This window comes from Sinocyclocheilus rhinocerous, unplaced genomic scaffold (assembly GCF_001515625.1).
Source record: "Sinocyclocheilus rhinocerous isolate Xijiao unplaced genomic scaffold, SAMN03320098_v1.1 scaffold86, whole genome shotgun sequence".
Lineage (NCBI taxonomy): Eukaryota > Metazoa > Chordata > Actinopteri > Cypriniformes > Cyprinidae > Sinocyclocheilus > Sinocyclocheilus rhinocerous.
In genome coordinates, this window is record NW_015650012.1 from 407,735 (window position 1) to 420,360 (window position 12,626).

The 12,626-nt window shown below is 38.7% G+C and overlaps 2 protein-coding genes across 5 annotated transcripts in view; one reads left to right on the forward strand and one right to left on the reverse strand.

The window, feature by feature from the left end:
• The window catches only part of LOC107711309 (protein phosphatase 1 regulatory subunit 11), a 2,996-nt gene extending 980 nt beyond the window's left edge, over positions 1-2,016 (forward strand). The window contains exons 2-3 of the mRNA XM_016516276.1: positions 530-638; positions 920-2,016. Coding sequence (XP_016371762.1) covers positions 530-638; positions 920-1,101 — 291 coding nt within the window. The 3' untranslated portion in view covers positions 1,102-2,016. The remainder of the gene's footprint in view (positions 1-529; positions 639-919) is intronic.
• Positions 2,017-6,196: 4,180 nt separating this feature from the next.
• The window catches only part of LOC107711334 (uncharacterized), a 12,811-nt gene continuing 6,381 nt past the window's right edge, over positions 6,197-12,626 (reverse strand). For 2 of the 4 annotated variants that reach the window (XM_016516310.1, XM_016516313.1), the window contains one exon: positions 6,197-7,668. Coding sequence is in view for 2 of the 4 variants with exons in the window: in XM_016516312.1 (XP_016371798.1) it covers positions 9,149-10,087 (939 nt within the window). In the remaining 2 variants the exon portion in view is untranslated. Of the gene's footprint in view, positions 7,669-9,124; positions 10,876-12,626 lie in introns of those variants that run through there. The other 2 variants (XM_016516312.1, XM_016516311.1) reach the window with 2 other exon arrangements.

Sequence of the window (12,626 nt, forward strand, 5' to 3'; positions counted from 1 at the left end):
ATAATGTTTTATTTATAAGTCTATTTTTATTTAAAGTTTATTATTTTTCAAATTTGTAATGAAAAATACCAAAATGGTGTGACAAAATAGTGATACCGTAATATTAAAAGATTACCATATTCATATACCATCATGCATGGTATTTTACAGTAATTTAAAGAATGGTAGATATTGCTATGGTGTACTGTCTGTATGTCTAGCAGATTTTGGTGTAACCGTAGTACAGTACGTAGTAAGATCCCATGTTCTGATTTAATACTGGTAAAAAATGTATAGCCTGAATGCACTGTAAGTCTCTTTGGATAAAAGCGTCTGCTAAATGCATAAATTATTATAAATGATTAAATTATTAATTCATTGTGGTTTTACAGTAGTAACACAAAGCCAAAACAATGGTTGATGTGAAAAATGTAGCTGTCATTGTCATCATCATCATCGTCTAACTATTAATGGTTACTCATATCTGTAATAACATTTAATAATGCAAGTGATATTCTCCATATGATGGCCTGGTTTTGTGTGCTTTCAGGAGGGCAGAAGCCTGACCATCAAGCTCAGGAAAAGGAAGACGGAGAAGAAAGTGGAGTGGTCCAGTGACACGGTGGACAATGAGCATCTGGGCCGGAGGTCTTCAAAGTGTGAGGCTTGTTTTGTTAGTGTAGCTCTGAATCCATTATGGATGGTCATTCAGTTTGGATATTCATCGAGGATTTCTTATGTAAAATGAGAATCTGCTTCATACTTGAAAACTGTGCAGGACAGCTCTGCATCTGGGCCAGATTTTAAATAGCTGGTTTTAAATGACCTGCGTCTGCTCAAAGCGGCCTGTTGAATGCTTCGTTTCTTTAAATAGAACGTCCTCAGCTTATTAGTTTTTTTCCGCCGCCACGTTCTTCTAAAATCGCTTTGATGTGTTCAGGTTGCTGTATTTATGAGAAGCCTCGACAGTTCGGCGAGTCTTCCTCGGAAAGCGAGGGGGATGACGAGGAAGGCTGCGGAAGCGCGCACTGCATTCTGGGACACGGGAGAAGAGACCATGGACAGAGGGAGGGTGGAGGGGGCACAGCGCCCCCTAGCTCTGGGGGAACAAACCCTCACTAGAAGTTGAGGCGAGTGGGAGAGTCGGTTTGGAGGGAAGGGTAACGGACGGCGTGGGCACTACATTCATAATCCCTCATCCTCACTCACACTCAATTACATCACACCATCACTGGGTGTCAAAAGCTTTTTGATGAATGAAAGCTTGTAGAGCAATGCAATGTGATTCGTTTTCTCCTCTGTCATTAGTTTGATGACCAGGAGAAGACTTTTTTGCGATCTGAATGCTGCAGAAAATTAGTTGTACATAGGACATTGGTTTTTATTTCTTTTGTTAAATCCATATTTATTTGTTTGCGTTTAACAACTTGATCTTATCAGTTTTGTCCACAAACAATATTAACAATAACCTTAAAATATGATTCAGGAGGGTTATAGCTTCTAGTTCGAATCAAGTGGATTTAAAAGGAATAAATGCAGTATAAAAAAGGAATATTATATCAAATATAATTTGCCTTGCGGTGTCACAATTCTAGCAGCAGTATTTCTTCATATCACTTGAGGAACTTCAAGCGTAATATGTGTTGTGTGCTATAGTGAATTTAAAACGTGACAAGGTTCAGGAACTCAACCCTTTGGATATTTTTACAAGGGTGCATTAAACCATCTCCATCAGCCGTGAATGCTTGATTGAGTTATGGTGAGACTCCCCTCAGACAATCGGACTAGTCAGAGACTCGGCATGTACGTGCAAAGACATCGATGTGTTTATAACTTAGTGAAGTGGACTGAGAAACATCCGTGATGCTTTACTTCATTCTGAATGCGAGTTGAGAACGTCAGCTTGATCATTACACAAAACTGACCGAAAATAAACAGCAGCAGTGAAATTAAAGAAATGGTTCAACCACATATTAATATTTGCTGAAAATGTACTCTCCCTTTAGGCCATCCAAGATGTAGATGATGTATATGTTCATCAGAAATTTAGCATTACATCACTTGCTCACCAATGGGTCCTCTGCAGTGAATGGGCATCTGGGCCGGAGGTCTTCAAAGTGTGAGGCTTGTTTTGTTAGTGTAGCTCTGAATCCATTATGGATGGTCATTCAGTTTGGATATTCATCGAGGATTTCTTATGTAAAATGAGAATCTGCTTCATACTTGAAAACTGTGCAGGACAGCTCTGCATCTGGGCCAGATTTTAAATAGCTGGTTTTAAATGACCTGCGTCTGCTCAAAGCGGCCTGTTGAATGCTTCGTTTCTTTAAATAGAACGTCCTCAGCTTATTAGTTTTTTTCCGCCGCCACGTTCTTCTAAAATCGCTTTGATGTGTTCAGGTTGCTGTATTTATGAGAAGCCTCGACAGTTCGGCGAGTCTTCCTCGGAAAGCGAGGGGGATGACGAGGAAGGCTGCGGAAGCGCGCACTGCATTCTGGGACACGGGAGAAGAGACCATGGACAGAGGGAGGGTGGAGGGGGCACAGCGCCCCCTAGCTCTGGGGGAACAAACCCTCACTAGAAGTTGAGGCGAGTGGGAGAGTCGGTTTGGAGGGAAGGGTAACGGACGGCGTGGGCACTACATTCATAATCCCTCATCCTCACTCACACTCAATTACATCACACCATCACTGGGTGTCAAAAGCTTTTTGATGAATGAAAGCTTGTAGAGCAATGCAATGTGATTCGTTTTCTCCTCTGTCATTAGTTTGATGACCAGGAGAAGACTTTTTTGCGATCTGAATGCTGCAGAAAATTAGTTGTACATAGGACATTGGTTTTTATTCCTTTTGTAAAATCTATATTTATTTGTTTGCGTTTAACCACTTGATCTTACCAGTTTTGTGTCCACAAGCAACATTTTAATGGATTTAAACCTTCAAATATGATTCAGCAGGGTTATAGCTTCTAGTTCGAATCAAACGGATTTAAAAGGACTAAATGCAGTATAAAAAAAATAATTTTCTATCAAATATAATTTGCCTTGCGGTGTCACAATTCTAGCAGCAGTATTTCTTCATATCACTTGAGGAACTTCAAGCGTAGTATGTGTTGTGTGCTATAGTGTATTTAAAACATGGCAGGTTTCAGGAACTCAACCCTTTGGATATTTTTACAAGGGTGCATTAAACCATCTCCATCAGCCGTGAATGCTTGATTGAGTTATGGTGAGACTCCCCTCAGACAATCGGACTAGTCAGAGACTCGGCATGTACGTGCAAAGACATCGATGTGTTTATAACTTAGTGAAGTGGACTGAGAAACATCCGTGATGCTTTACTTCATTCTGAATGCGAGTTGAGAACGTCAGCTTGATCATTACACAAAACTGACCGAAAATAAACAGCAGCAGTGAAATTAAAGAAATGGTTCAACCACATATTAATATTTGCTGAAAATGTACTCTCCCTTTAGGCCATCCAAGATGTAGATGATGTATATGTTCATCAGAAATTTAGCATTACATCACTTGCTCACCAATGGGTCCTCTGCAGTGAATGGGTGCCGTCAGAATGAGAGTCCAAACAGCTGATAAAAACACCACAATAATTCCCACGACTCCAGTCTATCAATTAATGTCTTGTGAAGTGAAAAGCTGTGTGTTTGTAAGAAACAAAATCCATAATTAAGACTTTTTTAACTTCTAACCACTGCTTGCGGCTAAAATTTGAGGCCATAATCCATAATGTTGCTTTCTCCAGTGAAAAAGTCATCTTGTCTGAATCAGGAGAGAAATATGCACAGATCAAGCACCGTTTACAAGCAAAAACAGTTCTAAATGAATATGTTGGTGGATTTTGATGAGAGCGGACAACAGGAGATGGACCTTTTCCACTGGAGAAAGTGTTCTTTTGGATTATGGTATTTTGGCCAGACGTGACAGTTTCAAGTTATAGCACTGACTAATGATGGATTTGTTTCTTAGAAATGTGTAGCTTTTCACTTCACAAGACAGTAACTGATGGACTGGAGTGGTGTGGATTACTTGTGGATTATTGTGATGTTTTTATCAGCTGTTTGGACTCTCATTCTGACGGCACCCATTCACTGCAGAGGATCTAATAGTGAGCAAGTGATGTGATGCTACATTTCTCCAAATCTGTTCAGATGAAGAAACAAACTCCTCTACATCTTGGATAGCCTGAGAGTGAGTAAAGTTTCAGCAAATTTTCAGTGCAATTGATCTGAAAATGTGTAGATTTCGAATATTTTCCTTTCATTTGCATGCCTTACATGAAATACAGGGAAAATGTTTTGTGTGAGATATAGAGGATCACCCTGTGACATGTAAGGAGTTCCATCTCATCCTGGGCAATATGGCTGCTTTTATTTGGCAGCAATTGGTAAAAAATCCTGCTAAAAGTGGGAGAGGTGCATGCCGTCAGGATGGTGTGTAGTAGTTTGACTTGAGCTTTAAGGTGTAAATGGATTATATGTGGTATAAAGAGCACGGGAGAGTGCATGGCTGAATGCTGGCCAAGACCAAACGCACATAGCATCATATCTCCTCTGATGTCACATACAGTTTACAGTTGATCCCCATCAGGACCGTCACTGCAGTCATCAGCATCCCAGCATTCACATGCATCTGTCGTCCCTTTACTGTGGATGCACCTGTATGTACAGAGCAAAGGTCATAGAATGGATTTAACATGAATAAACAGATGTTAAATGATGTTGTTTATATCTATTAAATGCTTAATGGCAACCTGATTGTGTTTGACTCTCATCCTGATTCTGTTCAGTCCTTATGAAATGTGCATTTATATAATGATTCATGTGATGCATTATTAAGAGTTCAGAAGCTAAAACGTTTTAGATCAGTCATGTGGAAAGTGAGTCATAATTTAAAAATATACAGTAGCAGCATAGAATGGAGATGTGGATCAGTGGTGTTATTAACTAAAACAATGTTTGTTAATTGACCAGCATTCACATGCATCTGTCGTCCCTTTACTGTGGATGCACCTGTATGTACAGAGCAAAGGTCATAGAATGGATTTAACATGAATAAACAGATGTTAAATGATGTTGTTTATATCTATTAAATGCTTAATGGCAACCTGATTGTGTTTGACTCTCATCCTGATTCTGTTCAGTCCTTATGAAATGTGCCTTTATATAATGATTCATGTGATGCATTATTAAGAGTTCAGAAGCTAAAACGTTTTAGATCAGTCATGTGGAAAGTGAGTCATAATTTAAAAATATACAGTAGCAGCATAGAATGGAGATGTGGATCAGTGGTGTTATTAACTAAAACAATGTTTGTTAATTGAAATAAAGCTGAAATAAAATAACTATTAAAATACAAAAACAAAAATTAGATTTAAACTTAAAGTTGGCAATTAACTGAAATTGCTAATTGCAATACTTAAAAGCATTCAAATTGCTTAATTTGAAATGCTAAAATGACTAAAACTCAGATAAAAATGAAAACTAAATAGATTTAGAAAAAAAGTAAAAATGACGATATCTCATTACTGAAACTAAAATTTAAATGAAAATTCTAAATCGAAAGCCAATTCAACAAAATAAATAATTCTAAAATAACACTACTGTGGATTATTGGTTGGTGCAGTTGAACTAAGGTAAATAATTTAAGATAATAAACATAATATTACAAATAGAAAGGAACTAAATTGTTCCTGTTCTTTCCAGACCTGGAAAAGGGATAGAAATTAATAAAATCTTAAAATGTAATGGAAATTTCTATAGTGAAAATATTTTTCTTTGGTCTGCTCAACTCTAAAATATTGTTATATAGAATTTGCTCTAAGAGTAATAAAATCACACACAAACACATGTGTGTATATATATATATATAGTAAATATATTTGAAATACAAACAACTGGAAAAATAACTCATTGTTCAAAAAGCGTGAAAACCCTGATAAAGTCCATTATAAAGCTTAATATTTAAAAATCCATCTTTGGAGGTTGCATGAACATTTTTAATTTTACTAATAACCACGGTGTCATGACAGCAAATTTTAGTTAGAGCCGAGATATAGAAGTTTCCGCAAACATCCATACAACCAATATTCATATCGCCATGACACAAAAATGGACACGGTGGTTAAACAAAGTAAAATAAAAATGGTCAAGCAATCAACTTCACAATTTTTGGACCACATGAGATGGACTGACCCACATGTATCCATGCCCTAATATAAACAAACATACTCCAGACATGAAATATGGGGAAAATGAAGTTTATTTTAGCTGTAAGGACTATTAAAGACTCAGTGTGCAGCACTTAAGAACTGTAGATGCAGATCTCACAACCTTGAGCTGCAATCCATTTCACACTACAGCAGACTTTTCTATTCACAGCTGTCTGGTTTCAGCAGTGGCCCGCACTTCAGTGGACTCAGGGCTTACAAAAATGGAAAAACACATTTTAAAGAACCTTCAAAGGTCACACATATTCTTACATTGCTCAAGGTTGTAGTAAACCAACAATTCTAGCGCTACGTTTTAATGCTTAAATAACTGACATGAACAACCTAGAAATTTATAAACCAGTACCACAAAGGAAAAGTCATTCACAACATAAGAAGTTTCATGCATAGATAAAACGCCGTGGAACACATTCAGGAAGAGAAAGCTATTCTTGCAAGCGAGAGACATGTTTGTGCAACAAAGCATTGGATATTAAGCTGACAGTATGCACTTGTGCAAAATTACTTCTAATTTCTTTACCCATAATTCCCTGTGAACTGGCCAAAGTACCAGATATTGTGAGGCACAAAAGATATAATCAACTGAAACAGAAATGAAGCAAGTAAGACTGACGACACATCTGAAATCAATCTAGACATGCAGTTGATGCTGTAATGAAGTGTAAATATACATCAAGCACAGAAAGGTTCTAATGACGTAACCCAAAACACAAGGAAGTCAGATTTGTAACATTTCATGAACAGGTTTAATAAATGAAAATAAAATAAGTACGGAACAACGCAGGTTTGTTGTATGCAGAAAGCTATCTAAAAATAATTTGCGTCCAGTTCCTTTATAATTGCACTCAAAAAGATCAGCAAGTTTGCCTGTGATTGGACTAATGGACTGAATTAAGGATGGGCGATATAATGGACTCAGCCCATTAAATGGATGAGCACACAGACCCGAACAATCTAGAGACGCTGTTAAGAGGCCACATCGAGCTATGAATAAAGTGGCAGATGTGCAGTACATACAGCGTGGAGTCGCAAAGCTATTAATCACCATATAAAAGTAATGTTTCGTTACAAACAACCTGTCGTTGAACTGGTTCAGCCTTCAGAATCACACAGTATTTCATTGAAAATCCCTGTCAATCAATGATTGCTGGGGTGCTCAGTTTTCTGTATGTGTGTCTTCAGGTTTGTAGATGGCAGATGTTGTTTATCGCTGTGGCTGTAGATTCTAGTGTTTTACTCGTCCACTTCTCCTGCTGGTGTGCTACGTATAAATCGTTTTTGGGAAAATTAAAAGTACATTTTGAAGTGAGCAAAAAACTTCCACTGGTGGACAGAAAGAGGTGCTAGTACATTTAGGGTGCTCTTCAATCGCTCATGGGGCGTTGTTGGTGGTCGAATCCTCAGTGAAAGATTTGGGTACTGGATGGTCAGCATGTCAACAACCTGTGACAGGAACACAGAAGTGGTTAATCATTGCAGTATGAGAAAAGCTTGATATTTGTGCGTTCTACTGGTAACAGTTCATCCAAAAATTTAAATTCTGACATAATTTAGCCTATACTCACCCTAATGTTGAGCTATGCTGGAGAGAATGGATTGAAGTCAATATTGATTCAAATCTTGGACAGTTTGTCACAAAGTTATCGTATAACTTCATAATAGGGCTGGGCAATAAATGATATCATATCGAGATTGCTATAAAATTTATGTCGATAAGCTTTGGACATTTTTACTTGATATGGATTAATCTAACAGCCTATCACACAGCAGAAATAAACGTGACAACAGCCACATTCAGCATGTCTCCGTGTGAATGAGTGCTGTACTTTCATCTGCTCCACAAACTCAAACATGTGTGACATGAACTTCATCTCCAGAGCTGCTCTGAGAGTCACTTCACCAGCTTTACACTGTAAACTACCACCAAATACACACTGAGATCTTCATGACAACCCGCCAAAATAAACGTTCGGCCTAACTTATAACCGGATTATATTACTACTGTTACTACTAAATTATAACAGGTTACAAGTTACAAGTTTGTTCAAATCCTTGACACCAAGTATGATAGTAAAAGTGATACCTGATTTTGCAAACTTTATTAATATGCAGTAGTGCACCAATTTTCAGCAACCAAAAATATTTGTTTGAAAATTTATTTTGGGTTTCGGCCGAGGCAGTTTTGGAGGGTCAAAAACACTGACCAAAAAGGTGACATTTAATTAGCACTTCTCTGATGGTACATTTTGACTGTGTCAGTGTCTATTTGTACACACTAGGGATGTCCCAAGCCGATCTCAAGGATCGGGATCGGGACCAATTAAGTTTTTTTTTTAACTAATCAGTATGGGCTCTCCTAAGCCCGATCCTTATTTTACATCAGCTGTCATGCAGGTGTCGTGCAGTCAGTATTATAACTTTAATGTTCTTGATGTGTGAACCAAACACTAGGAAAATACAAGTTTTGGATTGTGTGGAGGGGACTGACAATATCAGTTTTGATTGGATCTTAATTTTGATGAACCCAGATCTTTTATTCAATGCTGTCTTCAGTTGATGCATGAACCAAACTTTACTAAACATTATTTGTAGCACGTCTGCCATCCAGTAATCACAATAAGCTTTGTAACTTTTACTATGAAACAAAATCTGAGCTTTCAAATGGTCTGTCAGTTTTTCTAATGAAACTAAAACAATAAATGTTCACAATTTGGTTTTTAGCTAAATTAAATTTCAGTTTTGGTTAAAATTCATTTCGGTGCATCACTACATACGGGTCGGATAGATTTATACAACGCATTTCTTGCATAATTAGATGACAGGAAAGCCTTTCCCTTATGACAACAGCACAAACAAAACAAGAAAACAACAGGTTCTGTGGGCAGAAACAGCTACTTACCCAAAATACACTTTTCCCAGGACTTCAGCTCCTTTGTTTAACTCCTTTCTTGCTTTCGTCAGCTGTCTGCTGTGGCTCATTCTGCTCCCATATGTCGTTCTGTTCCTCCTCGCTCTCTTTGACCTCTCCGTCACCTTTCCCATCATCCCCCTCTGCCGAAGCTTCACTCTGGCGTACACTGACAGAGATGACCAGCGCTTGCACGATACCGTAGATCAACGCAAACGGCAGCAGGTACTCCTGTACCACCCACAGCAGTCCGGCCATCCCAACAGACGACACCAGAAACATGGCCATCCCATGGAGCCACAGCTTCAGGGCCCCCTGCACCCCCATCACGTCCAAAATGAACTTGGTCGGAGGGGATACGGTGGTCAGGAAGCCCACCACAAACAAGTCAAAGAGGTGGCGGAGGAAATTAAAGCAAATATCGTAGTGCTCAGGCACGATTTTCCCCGTCCATGAGCGAGAGAAGAACTGGAATGCTGATGTCTGCTGGGACAGCGGTGTGGGGGACGGAGGGGGCGTCCCGTAGTCTGATTCCCCGTCGACTTCATCGCTGTCCCACGTCCCTTCATTCCACCCGGCACATTTCCGCTGGCTTAACGCAGTGGACGATGACCACCTGGGCCAGAAAAAGTATCTGGATGGAAGCATACGGCTCCACCAGCGTGAGGACCTTTGGGCCGCTGCTTTCTCAATCTCAATATCAGCCCTCAGCTCTTCAATGTCCAAAGGCTTGATAGTCTCCTCAGTCTCCCAGAATTCCTCTGCGATTGTCTTTTGGTCCTTTTTAGTGTTCTCGCCCCTCCAAACCCAGGCAGTAAGTCCCCATAAGCCCCATCTGCTTTCAGTCTGATTGTCCGTTGTTGGGGGTTTCTCAGGTTTGGCCTTACTGCCCCAGGACAAGTACAGATTTGCTGGACTGACCCACCCCCAAACTCGCCCTACAACTGCGGTCATGTCGGCACTATTACTTTATAATGCACAAAGGAGGAAATTAAAATGCTATAACATTAATAAAGTGTCTGTGTGGGGCAAAAGCTCATATAATTGATAATTACACATTAATAACTATAGTATAAAGCAATAATAAGCACAGCCACCTCTTCATCTAATGGTATAGCTATTTAAAAAATCAGAAAACGACGTTGAGTGTCCCTTTATTACGACATATAAAGTTGTACACCGCTACAAGTATAAGAAGGCATCTAAACAATGAGACCTCAACATACCTGTATTAAGGCGTGTTTGTATTAAAGCAAATGAACCAGAAAACAACTGACGGCCACACCCGTGCAAATCACTCAATGACAGGAAAATAATATAATTTTTATTAAAAATTAAAAGCGAAAACAAAACAAAAAATACTGTGGTAATGGGGTTTCGTTTATTTTTGAGCTCTAAAGGCATTTTCCTCAGGCGAAACGGCGTCGGTTAGCATGTCTGAACAAGCCGAGCGACTCTGAAACTTTAAACGCTAAACTGTGTCGATGTCGACCGGCGAAACACTAGCGACCGGAGAATCAAACATACCTGCGACCCCAAATCTTCAGTTCTATATGACTGCAGTAAGGACACGCAATTACATCTTCCAGACTTCACTTGCAAAAACATTTGAGTTCACTTATCGAAGCCAGCTTCACATTCCTGTCCATTAGCACCCGGCACATACGTGCTCGAAATTAAACCGTTTCAGCACGTAAACAGCTCGACAAAGTGCGAAAATGCAGTCCAGTTTAATTTCAACAGATTCACGGAGTTTTGACAGTAACTTAAGTCTCTGCTGTGTACGAGCTGGTTTGCTCGTCTAGTAATGCTTGTCTAGGGAAGTCCGGCTCATTTCGGCGAATCGGTTCTTTCAAACGGTTCATTTGAAAGAACTGGTTCAACCAATCAATTCAGTGAATTCTTTTAACTCGTGCTGCCTGATATCCCGGCGTGGCATATTATTTGCTCGAAAATGTCCCAATAAAGCCGTATAATAATTAAAGCCATATAATAAAGCCACGTATTGCTGTTCCTTACGAGTATTTCGTTACGAATCATACATGTATGAGAGACTAGCTGGAATAGATGCCGTTTACTTTTTATTATATTTATGCACTTAGCTGACGCTTTTTATGCCAAGCGACAAGCAATTCGCCACAGAGCCAACAAAATTCATAGTGTACAATGCCAGGTTTAGCTAGAAAGCTTTAAAATAGTAAGCAAAGTATGCTAATATGTCATACCGAATTCGGAATACCACACAACGTTTACCTCATATAGTAAAATAAATACGCTAATATATATGCTAAGGTTCAGAATTTAACCAGTCTCTTTCAATTTGTTCTCGGTTCAATGAGTTGGAGTTGTTGACTCGACAACAAATTCATTGAAAAGATTCGACTCAAAAGGACGATTCGTTCACAAATCGGGCGTCGCTACGCACTGCTATGTGCAGAACAGAAGCGGTTACATTAGCATCGCTGACCCGATGACCTTCGCTCTGCAGATTTGTGACAGTCCGTGTAAACTATTAAAATGTATATATTTCCAAAGCGTGGGTTTTATTTTGTTACAACAACAGGTAGGCTAGCAGTAAAAAAAATATGTATAAGCGTGTACCGAAATTGAGTTAAATAGAGTGAAGTCAAATATGACAATAGCCGCCAAGTAACTGAACTCTTTCCATAATAAAAGTCCTTAGCGATTCCTAATAAACAGCAGCTGAAGAGAGGAATGGCATGTCGAATTCATCAAGTCCACCTGTGTGATACATTGTACACGAATACTTCAAAAGACCCATAAATAAAAATTAGAGCCTATACTGACTGATTCTTAATCTTCAAATATATTTTAAAAATTTAGATAGCATATCAGAATTTCATGAATAACCCATTTCATAAACACAAAGTTCTATGCACTACATTTTTTAATATAAATCATGTATAGGGTGTAAATCAGCTACATGGCATGAAAGCTATGCACTTTTAAAATGACTCCCAAAAGCATTTGCACTAATATTTGACCGTATCTAACAACATGAATAAGATTAAGGCATAAAACTACAAGATAGCCCCGCTACTCCCATAAAAAAAATAAATAAAAAAAACAATGACTTCATATTGAACTGTAATAGTAATTTTTATTAAATGTAAAAGAAAACTGTACATTTTTAGAAAAAGCAGCATACAAAGAACTGAGAAGTCAAAAACAAGCAGTTACTTTCTCAAACTGTCCTTGGAATGACATACAATGACATTGAAACACAAGTGTATAAGTTACAATAACTACAGAGGAGCTTTAGTTCACCATTGTGCTGCAAACCGGGCACCACAACTCTTCTGCCACTGCATCAACTTCTGTCCTTGAAAGAAAACGCGTGTATTAGATTACAAAGGGGGAAAATAAGTGTATTAGTTGCCTGTCAGTGTTTCAGTGCGCCGCGAGAAAGTTACTTCATTGAGTTTCAGTGGAACCGAACAACGCATTCATCATTAACACCCAATTACAACCA